Source organism: Glandiceps talaboti, chromosome 18 (assembly GCF_964340395.1).
Source record: "Glandiceps talaboti chromosome 18, keGlaTala1.1, whole genome shotgun sequence".
NCBI lineage: Eukaryota > Metazoa > Hemichordata > Enteropneusta > Spengelidae > Glandiceps > Glandiceps talaboti.
Window position 1 is genome coordinate 12090837 of NC_135566.1, and position 18376 is coordinate 12109212.

Consider the following 18376-nt stretch of genomic DNA (forward strand, 5'->3'; position numbering starts at 1 on the left):
GGCGCCCCGTCATGGCATACCTTCAAGACTAAGTCCTGAAGGACTGTGATATATGGTAGAATCAGTTGCAGAAGGTGAGCTGAGAGTAAGAAGTTGATAGTATGAACTATCAGTTTGTGCTGTAGATTCATGAGTATAGTAAAGAAGCATCGCAGTACTGTATGTTGCATAACAGTTGTCATGTGCAACAGATTTCTCATGAAAGAAGATGCTATAGAATGTATTTGATTTAATCAGCCATCTTTATCTATTAATGAATACATGTCAGTCACTTTGTTACTAAGTATATGTACGGTGACTTTATTGTGTACTTGTTACTAATGTATGCGTACATTAAATGTTTACTGTACACTTTCACAGTACATTTATAAAAAATAGAAATTAGTTATATTTTGTCACAAATTGATGTTGTGATGTGCGTCCCATAATTCATACTTCGTTATTTGTTTATGACCATACATTGTATGAATTACTACAAACACAAGTAACACATATGTTAGACTGCAAGATACATCATGTCGCTCTGCCCTCAGCTATGAACGAGGTTGGCCGATGTGTGAGGGCGCCCCATCATGGCATACCTTTACAGTATATGGCTATACAACAAGATACAGTTTTTCAGTTGGAGTGTTGTCAGACTACGCATTCTTGACAGCAAACAAAGCAATAGCAAGAAAGTGAAAAAAAATAATACAATTTTGAGGGATAACATAATCTTGAATCCCATTAACCTGAAATAAACTTGAGAATCATAATTTTTTTATCTCAGTGAAATCGCTTACCAGTCATACAGATTTTTGCTGTCACATTTCTGTTGTTTGTCTATTATGAGGTATTGGTTTTTTACTTTTTCCGCAACTGTAGAATTGTTTTTTTTTTTCAATTGAGGATTATTTTAAATTTCAGTAGTATACCTACGTACTGTAAATGAAATAGAAGAAGATATATATGCCGACCAGGTATTTGCTGTGTTGTTTGATTTGGACAGTCTGACGTAATAATACATTATGTTTTAGTGGTCGGTCATGAAACTATCTTTATACTATGGCTGCCTTTACACTATTATCATATACCCAGTATCGCTTCCAATGCAATGCAATGGAGAGCACAGGCATCGAACCTGGGCAATAATTTTCCATATCACACCCTGGCACATTTTGCCCAAATATGGCAAGTGGCACACTTGTCGATATCCATTTGCTCAGTGATCTGGCATTGTTATTTTCTTCGTTGTCTTTATGGTTTTTTTTTTTGCGAAAAACATAATATTTCACTGACAATGTACGTAGTTCTGTGATTCAGGTGATGTTTCTGTGCCACTACACGGGGCATATGATAAAACCTTTACGGCCCAGATATTGGATTTGTTGACCTCAGTCATACGGTTTACAGGCCCTCCTAAAGTTGGGCCCTTCCATCGCACAACCTCAGTCTGCAAAACCAATATCCAGGCCGTAAAAGATTAATAGTGTATGTAGTTTGCTTGTTAGTATATAGAGTTATTTGTAAAGTATAAAGTTATCAAAAGATATTTTGGTATTACTTTTCATTATGGGTTTGTAAATACTATGTTACCATGGCAATAACTGATTTATGGTTCAGTTAATTGAATTTTCACTTTAAATTCATTATTAGTTTTCAGTTGGATGAATTTTGATTTGTGGTACTCCAGTGATTATGGTTAATATTTAGTTCAGATAGAAAAAATGTAATGAAATATGTACATGTACATAATAAAGTCATGTAGATTCTCTTTATAGTTTTCAGTTGGAAGTTATACTAGACCAGCTTTCATTCAGGTTCCTGTAAAACTACTAATTGTCATTCTTGATATGAAGTGATAATTGTCTTGTAATTCTCCACTTTTCCTTCAAAATGTTGTAGTGTAATACTGTTTGGGACTTTCAAACCACAAATATATTGTGTTACTGGTACTGGCACCTAATATACTAGAGAAATGGTGTCAAAGTAAACAAAAGAAACAGTTTCTCATATTTCTGACTCTGGGGGCGCTGTACACATCGGAAGTTTTAGGAATCTCAGGGATGATTTAACATTGTTGATGAAAAATAATGTGATCCAAAAATAATTTGTTCAGCCTAGTTTTTACAGACAGAGGATGATCTTGAGGAAGAGCTAGAATGTAGTGATATACTGGATATTATTTATCATCAGGAGACAAAGGTAGTAACTTGCTGGCTATCACTCGTAAAAATAAGAATGGCTAAATAGAGTTCTTGGATCACAGTTTTCATGGTGCATATTTTGGAAGGGAATACATAAATATTATTCATTTTGTTATTTGAAACTGTACTCTTGTTGGTTGGTTATTTCTACTAATAAAGTAATAATTCATCTTAGAAATGTATGTTGTATATTATTAGTGTTGTGTCCACAAATAGCTTTGTGGTGTTCTCCCCAAGGTTGATTGCAAAGACCGTGACTAATTTGCATAAATATTTACATACCAATACCAGTAATTTGCATAATTATTTGCATAATGATCAATATATTACATACATCTTCAACATTGAAATATACTCTGACATGTTTAAATTTAACATATTAAGACATGGACATCGGGATCAGCCACTTCTCTTCATGTGAAAATATTATTATAATATTGTTATGCAAAGAAGCATCAATGAAGCAATGGACTGACTATGAACTCAGGTGATTTATTTCTACACTAACTAACTGGAATACTTCAAATTATTGTGAAACTTTAAAAAGTTTTAGATGCAGTTCAAGCAATTAATACATCCATTATACAAAATTTCACATTTTTCTAGCTGCATACTGAATTATAAGGACCTGCGTATTGCAAATTTGCTTCACATGTAACTTTGTGCAATGGATTTTATGTTTCCCAGGGAGTTGAGGATGCATTAGCAGTTCTGTTTGTGTCACTATTGGTCTATGCCAGGGGAAATGTGCTATATAAAAACTAATTAAACATTATTATCAATCTCATTGAAATTGCAATATTTTCAACTATTTTGATAAGATGGTTGAACTAGCTTGCTGTGAAGAGAGGGGATTTGGTTAATTCACATACTACCATCATATTCACCTGAGAGATAGACTCCACTGTGATGGATGAGATCAGTTGCTATTGGTTACAATCATCATCATCATCATGCGCTTCAACTGCCATCACCAGCTCGTATGATAAATTGTTTATCAGATGAATGAACATACCATACTGGTCTGTGATTTAAACTTGTGGCATATTTGAGCATTGTCATTCATACAATATATAAACATCGAAGGTACATATGTAGACGATAAACGAGGCACATACTACGACATTATTCGTGTTCAAGTTCGAGTTCAAGTGGATGGATGATCGATCTGGTGCAGCTCGGCATGTCAGTGGGCAGTGATTGATAACGCCACCTAGTGTTGTGTTCTAAAATCGTAACGCCTACATCTAGCATCTGCGCATGTTTACATACAGCAGAAGAAAAACAACACACAGCGCACAGAGAGCGGGCATGGTGGAGTCAGGTAGGCCTAGAGAAATTCAAGAAATGATTGGTTTTCTGGAAATTTCGTTTCGTTTCTGGTTTATTTAGTCGATAACATAATCATACGAGAGTAATATTACTTATACAGGCTGTACGTTACGATGTATGGGGTGTTCTCAGCCGATCTACGACGACACACTTTTCCAAGCATTGAACGGTGAATGGCATACATCTTGCTTCAGGTAGGTAGTTTCGAAATGATGTATATTCTGATATATTTGTCTCATAAATGTGTGGTGTTTTGCTTTTAAAATATGTTAAATATGGGTTACAAGCACGTGAAAGCTGTTTTTACATATATGTCTTGAAGATACTCTTGTCTTGCAAACATTTCCCCTCCGTCTGGCATCATCCGAATCTCAACAAACGTTCTCAGCTATAACGTGATGTTTTGGTTTTGAATGGGTGACTCACCCCATCAACACGGCCACTGTCTTATATGGGCGCCGTCATTTATTACTTTTAACTTTGCCGTACACTTTTAATGGGGCATATAGCTCTGTAAACTTAAATGGTTACCCCTCCCAAAACAACCTGGAGATAATTTGAAGGGAAAGAACTACGTAAGAAAGAAACAGCAGACATAAACAGCGCAGTAAAACCAGAAGTTATAGAACTGTTGCTTTGAAAACTAAACAATACAGTTATATGTAGAATATATAGGAACGGCTGATCAAATAATGACAGTGGTGTGCTACACGGGGTGTGAATGAAAGAATTAATGAATGAAATACTTGTGAAGTAACGTAATACGTACATTCCATCCCACATGTGTCGGTGTATGAACTAAACAAATAACACTGACATTAACACCTGCCAATTTCATGTGGGTTTTGTGGTCCTCTTACTATCAATGTACTTAGACAGTATAGGTACGTCATGTTGTTCAGCCCATGGATGTAACTAATAGGGGAGACCTAATACATCCAAATATCAGGGTTCTATTTCTGAACCTGAATGCTGGCTGATATCATGGCACGAATGTTGTATATTTACATGCAATTGTTCAAACTAACAGTCATGTACTATAGAATTTCCCCATCCTGTACCCAGGGTTCTAAAACGTCAGGCGAAAACATTCACAAAATTACTGTAAAGAGTAACTCTAGACTGTAAGACACATTGCATTGTTCAGCCCTATCAGGTGTCTTAAGTGACTATGTACTAGTATCGAATGTAGACTATTATTAACTCTTTTGAATGAAATATAATTTCAAGTTATTTTTATTTAATCCATGATTTTTAATTAATTTCTCTTCATTTGTTAAATTATTGTACAGGGGTAGTAGTGAGAAATTTGAGAATATTCTTTTTGTTATATATTACAGACATGTTGATTAAGATAGAAAAAATGTATAGCTTTTGTAAATAGTTGGGTATCTCTTTCACTGGGAAATAGTTGTTTATTATAGCAGGCTGAGAGAAACTAGATACATTTTGGAAATCATGTACCATACTAGTACCTTCCCAATGGTGTATTTTAATAAAAATAGCAAACTGAGTAAATGGACCTAGCATCAACTGATCAATACGGAAACAGTGGTTTTGAAACTATATCTGATTAGATGTATTTTAATAGCCTATTGACTTTGCTATCTGAGCTTGACAATGGTATTCACCAGAACACGAGTCAGATTTATATACAGTAGTATTAAAGTCTCTGTACCTAAGAGACTAGTCTTTGGCTGAACATAATCTAGCAATCCTATCAAGCCATGGACAAGTCTCTGGGCTAGGGTGTATCAACCAGACGCTGTAGGTGTTCTAAAAAAATAGCTTGTTGACTATAAGTATAAGTAGTTTGTCATGTTCACTTGCCAGTCCCTGTATGTGTTGTACAGGTGTTTTTAAGGATCTATGATATATAAGTAGCCTACAACACCAATATACATGTCAGGTTTGTGTATGGTTTGTTGTCTTGGTGTCACCAGAAACCTCAAAGTTGTATGGTGGTTTCACAATGCCGTTGTGTGTAGCTAGTGTTGTATTGGATGAGGTGGTTTCACCATGCCATTGTGTGTAGCTAGTGTTGTATCTGATGACAAGTCACAAACATAAATCATGACAATTCAAATCTCAAGTTACTTTCTGTAAATAGTACAAAATGTTTAGACTAGACAGAGACAATAGTCAACATTCCCACACGACTTGACTCTAGGTTAGTTTACTTTTAATATTGAATGTTAAGCTTGAAAGAAGGCACATATTCTTATGTGGTTTTAGTTTTTTCCTCCTGTAAGATGAGGTCAATAGTATCACCATATGATATTAATAAGAACCAACTCAGAGGGTAAGTTATACATGTTAACATAATTACCATAATTTAATTGGGGTTGAAAGTCAATGCGGAAATCATAATTTAGTTAACTTGTAGGTTTGACTATTACAGCTGCTAGCAAACTGCCAGGAATGGTAGGGGGGAGGTAGGAGCCATGACTTGATTCTCTGTTCTTGTCAGTGATGCTGATTTAACTGAAATCTGACAACAGAAGAGAAAGTGAAAAAAAGGAGGTGACAAATTACATAGTGCACTAGTAGCTACCTGAGACATAACATCCCAACAAACTCAAGGTTTACACTTTATAAGTGTTATTTGCTACAGTACAGGGAACTATTTATAGAAAAAAAACCTGTCAGCTCTTCTGAGTAACCCCACTCATTTTATGTAAACAAAGGAACAGGAATAGCCATAAATTTGTAAACTATATGTCTAGCTATTAAGGAATGTCTGGGGTATCAGTATCATTGTAAAAGTGTTGTATAAAAGGAAAGTAATATGTATGTGTGTGTTTGTGTGTGTGTGTGTGTTTGTGTGTGTGTGTGTGTGTGTGTGTATATATATATATCTGTATGTATATATAATACATATAGTTTCATTCTTCTTTCGCCAAGTAGAGTGCTCAATCAGCTTTGAGAGCATATCATACATAAAATGAAAGAAGACGAGTATGATATTACATTATGGATTTATGCTACGGACTGTTTCACCAGAAGGATCATCAGGCATGAACTGCTGCTTACTACTGACGTAGTCTATACAGTACTGTACTATATAGACTACGTCAGTTGGCCCACAGTACAATTATGCAGTAGATATCAGTACAGACAAAAGAGCCCTTTTAGCAATGCAATGCTCTGAGGACTGTGAGAGAGTCTGGGGGAGGGTGTAATAGGAGTGTTTACAAGATGGTATATACTTGTAGTTGGATAATCCAAGTGAGTCAGTATCAGCCCTTTATCCATATGGTTATGGTGTTTATATTTGCTGTTAAAGATTGAAAAGTAAATATTTTTCAAAGGTTTTCTTATGTTAACCTTCAATGGATTAATAAAAACACAGTTCAGACAATGGTGATATTTTCTGGGCAAAAATGTTCGTCAATTTTGGTTGTTGTTTTTCAATGCAATCAGTGAGTGAAGTTATTGTTTATATATATGGCATACAACATCCTTGTAATCAGAAGCTGGGGTCAAACAGAGAGCTGAGGTCAAACAGAGTGCTGTATATAGACTAGTTATTGTCCTGAGTTTGTTGTCAGAAGTACTGTATAACCTTTCACTGTAACTTAGGGTCAAAAGGGGAATGTACACTATACACACATGTGAACATCTCTTGGACCAAAGCATACAAAAACTTTTGAATAGCTTTTATACCTTGCTGTAATTATCATGGAAAATACACAGTATGGTTGCGTTGGTTGTTTACATGTAAGCGAGTGGTAGCCCAGAAATTTGTCTTGGTGAAGCACAAAGATCTTTATTGAGATAAATAGTAACATGAAGACCAGAGTCTGGGGTAGGAGAGTGCTGGCACATCTCAGTCACCTGTAACAAATTGCTCAAGACAAGATTTTACTACAAAATTTCATGTTTTCTGTGAAACTAGTCTTTTTAATAGGGAACACACTGACCAAAATATTGAATGAAAAGACTATTCTTTTATTAAAGTCTGGGTACAATTTTCACTGTTACTTTGATAAATAGAAATCCTGGCATATGTAAGTCTGTGGGTCTGTGACCATGCCAGTGATTGCTCTACCTACCATGGTAATAGGTATGCAGAAGGAGTGCCAACTTTGTCACAGACCCAGCAACATAAACAGGCTACAAAAATTTGACAACAGCTTCAATCTACACTTGACCTGTGTAGAGTCCTTGGAACTGTATATCTCTCTCTATCTACATAGATTACAGTTTGTCATTTCTCTTTTTTTATGAGTAAATTGATCTTCTAGCTATATCAAATCTATTGATGCCATTGCATAAGTTTATATAATATCTATTTCTCTTATATAGATAGGGAATGGATCAAAGTTTTTATTGTACAGCTAATATATATTACTCTTAGACTTTCAAGGCTTTTACAAATGTTATGGTGTAGATCTATCATGGCATCAAATATCAAGATCTCCCTTCACCTTTTGTATAGAGGCTATCCATGGCTTCGATTCTCAAAATCTCACTTCACCCCAAGTATAGAGTTTATTTGTAGCTTCGATTCTTAAGATGGCACTTCACCCCAAGTATAGAGTTTTATCTGTAGCTTCGATTCTTAAGATCTCTCTTCACCCCTAGTATAGAGGCTATGTGTGGCATCAAATCTCCAGATCTCTCTTCACCCCTAGTATAGAGGCTATGTATGCTATGTGTGGCTTTGAATCTCCAGATCTCTCTTCACTCAGAGATTTGAAGCCACAGATAGCCTCTAGACTAGTTCAGATGAGCAGCACGTACAACATTTTGAGAACAGCAAATATTGGATTACTGTAATTGATTTAGTATTGTAAGAAATCTATAACTTATTACTAAAACAACATAACATGATACACACATTAAATGTTTGATGTCAGCGTACAAATTTGAAATTCCTGACGATTATTTAAAAAATAACTATTACATATAGTTTCAATGACGTGATCGTTATGTATGTCATCCCAAATAACTGGCATGTTAATTGTCACATGCATATTTTACATAACTTTGTTATCAAGATGAAATGCCATAGAAGTTTCCTCTAGCTAGAAATGGATTGTAACTTATGTAAGAGTGACAATACTTAATTCTGTGTTTCCCATCATAACACCTTAAAGTGGCCATATTGATGAGAATTGAGTATTTATTTCAGATTTTTTAATTTATAAAACAATTTTATTACGGCTTCCTACTTGAAAAATCAATGTGAAACAACATTGACAAAGTCTGTGTTTGTAACTCAATACATTGTTAAACGCTAAAAAATGTACAGTAACAAAGATTTGACACATCTTTCTGTGTTTTGCAATGTATTGAGTTACAAACAAGGATTTGACATATGTTGTGTCAGATTGATTTTTCAAGTAGGAAGCCATGATAAAATTGTTTTATAAATTAAAAATCCAAAATAAATACCCAATCCTCATCCATGTGGACACTTAAAAATGATGGGTTGGTCAGTTGGTTAAAAAAAAGTATTAAAATATTAAGCATATGTGTACATCTTGATGATATTTTCATTTCATAATCATACTTTAACATTCTGAATGACATAGAAATGACAATTAAAGTCAGAAGGAAACTTTGAATGATTTGTTTTATTAAAATTCCCAGATTTCAGCATTAAAATATGAACAAACGATAATTTTTGCTCATATGCCATACGTATGTTCATCATTGTACAGTCAGTGACATTGCAGGATTTTTCTAATTCTGCCATAGAGGGCGTCATTTTTAAAAATTATTTTGCTAGATCAAAGAAATATAGGGTTGGTCGGGTGAGGAGTAGAATTGAGTACAGCCACCCTAAGTTAAGATAATGTTTTGAAGAATTATGTCACCAATATGATGTAAATAGAGACGTACAAGATACAGGTACAGGTACAATATACAAATATACATGTGAATATTATCTAGTAATAAATTCTGAAATGTTATTTGGAGGTCAAGGAAGGATATAAATTAACAAAAAAAGTACAAACATACATGTTAGTGAAAGAGCAAATATTCAAGAGTAGTGTAGAATGATTATTTTGATAGCCTGGAATCCAGTACCTTTTCTCTCTACTGTTACTAGCAGCCCTTTGTTAATAGGTGAAGGGTAATAGGGTGGGATAAATATAGCATTAGCCACCCTGATTTGTATGTCTACAACAAGTGACCACACTCTAGCTGTAACTGGGGCATTTCTTTCATCAATTAACCAATGATATATTCACTAAATTGGTCAAATAAAAAGACAATATATCTGTTAATTAGTGGTCAGTATTATCAGTAGGTAGTGTAGTGATAAGTTTAAATATTGAGCAAAATCTTGGTTTTGAATCCGTTGGAGTACCATTTTTCGGTCAGACAACCACAATATATTCAATGAAAATTAGACATTGTACATGTTAATCAATTGTTGATATTATCCATAAGTAGTACAGAAACAAGTTCAAATCGTGATTGCCGTTGAGGGTGCTGATTTTTAGGTGTGGACCCAAAAATCAATTTGATTTGATTTATCATTTATATAGCTACAAAAAATATGTTAATTTACCTAACAAGACATTTAAAAAAAAGCATTCAGGTTGCAGCTAGTGCAGCTTTCAGCAAATTATATTTTGCAAAATAACTTAATTTTTAAATACAGTTTAATAATTAAATTATATCAGAAATATAAATTTTAATAACAAAATATTGAAAAATAATAAAAATATCAAAATATGAACACTACCAAGTAGACAATAAAAATATATTTAACACTAGCAAGTAGACAATTTGTATTCTTATTTTCAAACAGTATTTTTTATTCTCACTGTACAAAATTCATGAAATAATTTGTCAGTGGTTTGTGAGATTTAATTAAGTAGTCAAACAATGGCTAATACAACACAGCATGGCGATACTACATCATGAATACAAGAGTATATATTTTGTATACATATCATGTACTGTGACCGATTACAACTAGTGTGTGTGCATGCATAATCCTGGTTGGGATTTAATATTTACAACTTATCCAGACGACATATTTCATCTCTAATTTACTCCTAGAATGATAGAATGCCAGTAGAATAACAAACTAAGTAATGGTTCCCTTATATATGATGAATTATGAGTCTATTACTTAAAATATGTGAGTCACGTGTCAGCACCATTATTATTATTATTTTTTATGTTGGTGGTGGGGTAATTCCACTTTAATATCTCACTTCCTCCTTCATAGACAATGAGATATATATTTTTAGGATGACCCTAATTTTTTTTTATGTTTCATATTACTTTTTTATGGCAATTATGGATCAGTCGGTTGGTCGTTTGTTTAAAAAAAATGTGAACAAATAAAAAATCACTCTCATGTTCCTCTGCCTCCTTTTCCTCCTCTCTATCTTCATTTTGTTATTGGATTCCTGGTAACAAGCCCTTTCCCAGGTTTTCTCTACACCATGGCATGTTCTCAGGTCCCCCTACTGCCATGAAAGAAATTAGGTGTTTGTGAACAAGTGTCATTGCCACCGTCATGACTGTAGATGATGTTGACAGTCCAGACACTTGCTTATTCTTGCCAGAGAGGGCTGTTGTGCAAAACATTACGGGAGGGCGAAAACTTCTTTTTTTTTGAAGTTGGAGCTGAAAATATGACTCGGTTGGGCAATGAGAAACAGAAAAAAAAATAGGGTCATCCTATTAATATAGATCAATGTTTTAGTATGCATGAGTGGTCTGCAGAGAGTATGTGATGTTTTAATAATCAAGATATAATAGTATAGATATCAGGATGTATTTCAAAACTAGTTGTCCTCTGTAAAAGTTCATTTCAGGTCAGTATCCGCACAGTATGTGGTACTTCAATATAAGCACCACTTGAAAGCTCTGGATGCTGCTAGCTGAGTGGATGTTTCTCAAATCGAAAGATGTACAAACAAAAAGTGAACGGAAATACATGTTTTGTATTATACAAGTTAGCATAGAATGATTTGAATTTGAAAATGTTGAAAAACTCAGAAAGAAAGTATATGGGTGTTTTTGCAAGCTACTGGTGCTTTTATACATCCCTACAAATTGTAATACATGTAGTGGGGGATATTTTGATGTTATTCCCCAATTTGTCTTCGTTTCAGCCAAGGAAAATACAAGTGACCGAGGGAGCCTTTGTCACTACGAGTCACTAGATGAGTAGTGACAACCCTTAGATCACTAGTATTTTCCAGCTGAATGAAGAAAAATATTGGAGAATAACATAATTATACAAGCGCCAGAAATATCAGTCAAAGAAAAATCAGGGAAAGTAATGACAAAATATTTGAGAGAATAACATAATTATACCAGTGCCAGAAATATCAGTCAAAGAAAAATCAGGGAAAGTAATGACAAAATATTACAGAATAACATGATTACCAGCACCAGTAATATCGAAGAAAAATCAGGGAAAGTAATGACAATTTTGAACATTTGGACTCGTATTTTGAACACAGCAGAACCAGTGATGTAGACATGCATTGTCGTAACATAGACGCACGTCGTCAAACATAGAATGACCAGAGTATATATTCCATATTTTTTGTTAGATTTTGCTCGTGCATGGTATAATCAGTGTTACAAGTATATTCATAATCATATTGAAATTTGAATCCATGCTATCTCAAGTTGATCTGCATGATGTCCACAGCAGCATAGTTTCCAAATTAATTCTGAGATCTCGTACATGTTCAACATTTTTTTCAAATGGTCATCATCTGATACACAATAGTAACAGTTTGCTTCTTGTAACTATAGCCATTCTTTTATAAAAAATTCTTTTTAATTAAATTCTCAGCTTGAGCAACTCCTTTGATAATTGATAGCGTACTAAAACTATTATCTCAGACTAGACAGTTATGTATATAATTAATTAGATAATAAAATTTCACACACTTGGATACTTACAGGTTAACGACAATGTACTGATCAGAGAAAGATATACGTACTTGATACACATTATTTTCTGCTATGAGTTAAAAACTCTAATTAAAGACAAAATCCCCCTGTGGCTAAAATTTACACAGGGATGTAGATAAGGCCTAAAAAAATAATTATTTGGTTCCAGTCACCTGACCCCACCTAGTTTTTCACTGTCAACCCTAAACTTTTTTTTACATATGCGAAAAATACAATATAATCGCAAAAATTGTGAAGCCCTTCGAGAAAAAGTGGATGCGGAAACTGACATCAACTAAAAAAGACAATATGTCACAAAATGTGTCTTTTTCAATGGTCAAAAATCTATAATTCCAAAACCACCACTCAGATTGGATTGAATTTTGGTGGTGTTTAGATTAAGTGAATAAAGATTCCAAAAATGTAAATATGCCTAGCAACAAGACCACACCCATAGCAACAGCCAAATGCAGTTGTGCTACAATGCAATTGGCACTGTTTTATCATATTGTGACGAATATTACATTTAGTAGTTGTTTAGGGCAAATGAAATGATGTTTTTAAAACTCAATGGTTGTTTATTCATAATAGGACCAAGATTATTGCATTACTTGGAAACAATATAGTACTAGTGTCATGTCAGGTCACCTCTTGACCCTATTACCAGCTAACCCCATTATGTGCACTGCTTTTATCCAAAGAGGGCAGCTATCCGTAGTACTTTATCAGACAATATATCCATAGGGGCAGCTATCTATAGTTGGTGACTGTCAGACAGCTGTCTATAGTCGGTGACTGTCAGACAATATATCCATAGGGGGCAGCTATTTATGTGACTGTCAAACAATATATCCACAGGAGTTCAGATATCTACAGTGTGACTTTGTCTGACAATATATCCACAGGGGTGCTATATAGTCTTGTTTACCCTATGACTTCTTCAGAAAATATTCAATAAGAAAAAAATACCAGAAAGGCTTATTGTACAAAAAATATCAGTTTATATTAAAGCTAGGGGGCTGTGATTAGGTTAAGTTAGGGATGGGAATATGGTTAGGCTCCCTAGCTTAAACCTGATTTGTATTGTTGGCAATGAAATATTCCAGTCTTCCATACTTGTCCCAAGTTATGTCTCAGAGTTTGAAGTTTGTCTTGTTGAAACTGGTGTTATAGTGATAACAGGCAGTGATGTTGTTTTGACACGTCTTGATCAGCAGTGCACTGATTTACTCCACAAGTAACACAATGATAAAAATGATAGAAATATTGATTTGCCTAAACATAAGTTTAAATAAAGATCAAAGAGTGAAATATACATGAGACAGACATATACATGTATAGAATAAAGTTTTAAAAATCATATAACTTTATGGTCTAATAGCAAGCATTATAAAAACTTTATTAAACATAACATTCAACCTCCTGAAAACAATTTGTTTGCAATTAAACGTTCATCATAGTTGTAGTAATGTCCTTGTTATTGTAGTTATGACTGGCATCATGGTATCACTGTGACATTCCATGAACAGTGTTTTGTCCACAGGGGACATATGTCTGTTTATTCACATAGACATATGTTTATCCATAGGGGATATGTCGTGATCCACAGGGATAGGTATAAATTTAATCTTTACATGAGATAATATCATAATGGTATCTCTCTAACATTCCATGAAGTGTGTTTATCCACATGGGAATATGTGTTTATCCACGGGGGAATATGTATTTATTGACAGGAAATGTGTGTAAATTTCAAACTGTAACTTGTGGATGTTTGGATGTCAATTCTTGACGCATACACAACTTTTTGTAAGGGTTGGAGGTGGGGGGTCCAAAATGTAAATTTTAAAATATTCTGAATTTAATATTTGTAATGATCTATGCTTTAAAAGTACAGGCAATAGAGATGCAACTAATTTGCTCATATTTAATATTTAAAATCCTAGAATTAATAACATATATGTCAAATAATATGATCTTCAATTTGCAGTTTGTAATATTAATATGAAAATAAGTATTTGATGTAAAAACCATGTCATACTACAATAAAATTATATGGGCCACGGCGATACAGCATTTTGATGGCCACATCTTGAAAAACACTTCAGAATTTAAGATATATTCATAATATATTGATTCTCTTTTAAGCATGGTTAGTAGACTAAATATAATAAGGGGAAAAAGTGGATGCTTCAGGAGCAACACTTCAAATACCCATTATCACTCGATTAGACTATTAGCTTTACTTTCAAAGTCTTGTAAACACTTTGTTTCCATGGAAATGTCATGTTCATCTCACCAATGCTGTATAGAAGTACTGTGTTTAGCCTTTCAAGAAACTGTCTACATAGACAACTGACAACGTGTGAATCTTAAAGAGTATACCGATGAGATTTTACATAAAGGAACATTCCCAAATGTATTTGGTATATATCTTCCACTGTGTTTGAAAATATCACATTGCAAGTTACAAGAAGAGATTTCATTTATTTACAGGATTATTTAATAATCATTTTAATGAGTTTTTAGTGAAATAATTTCTGTCAAGAATTTTCTCTTCAAAGATGTGTTTATCCATGGAAAACATAATATAGTAGTTTTAATTGTGATTTTTATCTTATAAATAATAAAATTTATCATTGAGTACTCTCTTTGTGTAGGTAAAAGGAATCCATCGAAATGAGAAAATAATGAACACTATGAAGTGAAAGTGGAGTGTTTGGAATTGTATCCTTGTAATGGTTGTAATTATACAGTTATCGTGTATTTAGAATTTAAAAGTCACAACTGTGACCTGTCCCATCAGGGTTCTCCCCAGTCCCAGAATGACTTGATGTTTATGAACATATTCATTTTGTGATTAGATGTTATTCTCCACGATTTTTCTTTGTTCAGGCAAGGAAAATATGAGTGACCTCAGGAGATTTGTCACTATGAGTCGCAAGATGAGTAGTGACAAAACCCTTAGGTCATGAGTATTTTCCAGCTAAATGAAGACAAATATTGGAGACTAACATAATTATGCCAGTACCAGCGGAGAACTTCGGGGAAAATAATGGCAGTTTTGAACGTTTTGACTCATATTTCGAACACGGCAGAATCAATGATGTAGAAACACATTGTTATGACATAGACACATGTTGTCATGATGTAGAGCGACCAGGGTATGAATTCCATATTTTTTTTGTTCAACTTAGCGTGTGCATGGTATAATCAATGTCAAAAGATCTCAGTTTACATGTAATATGGAATTCTATCAAGTGCAGTGGGCCTGAGTGAAAGCTTGTTAAATTTATGGGTTTACATACATACATACATACATACACACACACACACACACACACACACACACACACACACACACACACACACACACACACACACACACACACACACACACACACACACACACACACACACATACATATACATATACATATACATACATGTTTATTTCAATATTTGCCAGAAGTCAAGAAAACAAAATTGACATATCAAGTGATGAAATGGAATTGGTTATACATCAACAATGAAAACTAAATAAAAGATATCTATAAACTCCAGACAGGACCACAAAAATTCTCTGTGTTGGTTGTATACCCACCAATGCCAATCATGCCAACTATTTGGGAGGGGAGGGGCTATTGATTGTTAAAAATTGTATCATTATGGGGATGATTTTCTGAGTGTTTGTTGTATATCCACCAACGCCACCGGGGTGGGGGGGGGACCTTGGCCTTGTGCACCCATTCTGTCAAATAGCATTTCATATATAGGAAGGAGGGAGATACATGTACGTACAGATTTAGAAACATACTTGAGTCATTCTTAACTTTGTATATCCTGCTACTATGCCTAAACCATAGATGGACATACTCATGCAGTCACAGACAGCCTTGCTCACGTCCTGTAATGCTCTGCAATTGTAGCTTTACCAGCAGTTTTGTATTTAGAATGTATCTGTCATTTGTGGTGTTTGTAGGACAAGATTTCCTCATCAAAGACTTCCACTGAATTATCAAAATATAGAGAAACATTTCTCTGTTTGACATCATGGACGACAGTGTTCACTCATACAGTGATCCCTTGACCACCAAGTGTTGAATTACAAAACAAGGAAAATAGTCATTCAAAATAAAATTCAGCATCTGTTCATAGTATTTGCTTTCACTTTTACAATTGTACCTATGGCTCTCAGTTTACAGTATAGTTAGCTCTGAGAATTGTCCTGGTGTTACTGTTATTAGTCCAGTCAATCTAGCGGAATTTTAGGCCAAACATAATTGCAACAGAATGATTTTTAGTGCATCTTGTTTGGAATCTTATGCTGAACAACCTATCAAAGGTATAGAAAAATCTAAGCGGTAGACCATGATGGAAAATGAGGTTTCATATATCTCATTGAAGAAGTCTACATCAAGGTAAACTAAGAGAGCTTACTGGGAAAGTATTATGCAAAGACAAGTGTCTGGGCTACCGCTTAGTGGAAATAAATTAACACAGACTTTTAATGATCTGATTGAAAATATCATAGTGTTATGGCGAACCTGTTCTGTAAACGAGATGAAACATGGGAAGACTCGGCTGTCTTGAAACAGAAATTGTTCCAATGTAAAATTGATAGGAAATGAAAGTGCGCTCATAGTTCACAACATAGCTTTTCTGAGAAACAGGCATGTATTGATAATAATGATAGACTTGAAGTCTGTGCATTCCTATGTTTACTGAGGATAATGGAATCAAATTTATAACCTGAAAATTATCCCAGTCTGACATTTTAATGTAAAGTATTACTGTGCAATGATATATTTGTTTGAAGGTGCCATGTGCATGTTACTGTTTGTACTGAAAGTATAATTATGCAAATGCATGTCTACATATGGTTCTCCCTTTATAAAGTATATTATTATATATATTATTGAAGCTTCAGTAATTTTATATCAAAAGTAGAAAAAAGTGTGTTGTGTCCAGCTTTGTAATAATAATCCAAATATATTTTAATGATAGGAAACCTGTCTAGTTATGGTGGCATTTAAGTTCAAACTTATATCTGGTTACCCACATCTTTACTTCCACTTTGAATTTAACAGAATTACTCATAACTACATCTTTTACTTCCACCATGGAATTGACATTGCACATGAATTTAACATCAAAGGTTTCACGAGTAATAATTTAAGTACATGAATAAATATTCCAATTTACAGTATACTGAAATTTTTTGCCCTACCTTCAAATATATACTGCGTTTAAAGACTGAAGATGTAGTTTTCAATCACTTGTGATTTTAATTACAAATTATTGTTGTGTTGTTTATAGTTGGAATATCACCATTCTATTACTGTAAACACTATATAGGGACTATCAATATTGCATACAAAAAACATCCCACTCTGGTTTTTCCACAGGACTAAAAAAGAAAAACTCACTAAGCTAAATAAATTTTGACAATCATGTGCCACATAGGGACATTCCAATTTAATGATAAAATTTTTAAAATGTTAGCGTATAGCCAGGTGTCCATGTTGTTCTGTTCTACTATATGTGGAAGGAAAAGAAAAGAAGTGACGTGTAAGGACAGGCTTGTCTACATATGACAAGTTTGTTTACAACAGGAATCATACTTGAGATTGCTGATGCTATCCACAGTTTCCTAGATACAGTGTATAATATAGCATACAGAGTTACAATGTAGCCCTACAAGTGCATTGTGGGTAACTAGAGTTGGAAGTTGTTACATTATTTTGACAGGTTGCACTGTGGGTAACTAGAATAGGAAGTTGTTTCATTATTTTGACAGGTTGCACTGTGGGTAACTAGAATAGGAAGTTGTTTCATTATTTTGACAGGTTGCACTGTGGGTAACTAAAGTACTGTAGGAGGTTTTTTCATTGTTTTGATGTTACAGTGTGGGTAATGAATAGAACGTTGCTGCATAGTCTCGGTTACCCAGACTGGGGGCTCTGCCTATG

General features: G+C 34.1%; 1 protein-coding gene across 2 annotated transcripts in view; it reads left to right on the plus strand.

Moving 5' to 3' along the window:
- Positions 1-3483: 3483 nt before the first annotated feature.
- Positions 3484-18376, plus strand: part of LOC144448978 (LIM domain kinase 1-like) — a 33177-nt gene continuing 18284 nt past the window's right edge. For both annotated transcript variants that reach the window (XM_078139366.1, XM_078139367.1), the window contains exons 1-2: positions 3484-3510; positions 3619-3712. In XM_078139366.1, coding sequence (XP_077995492.1) covers positions 3498-3510; positions 3619-3712 — 107 coding nt within the window. In that variant the 5' untranslated portion in view covers positions 3484-3497. The remainder of the gene's footprint in view (positions 3511-3618; positions 3713-18376) is intronic.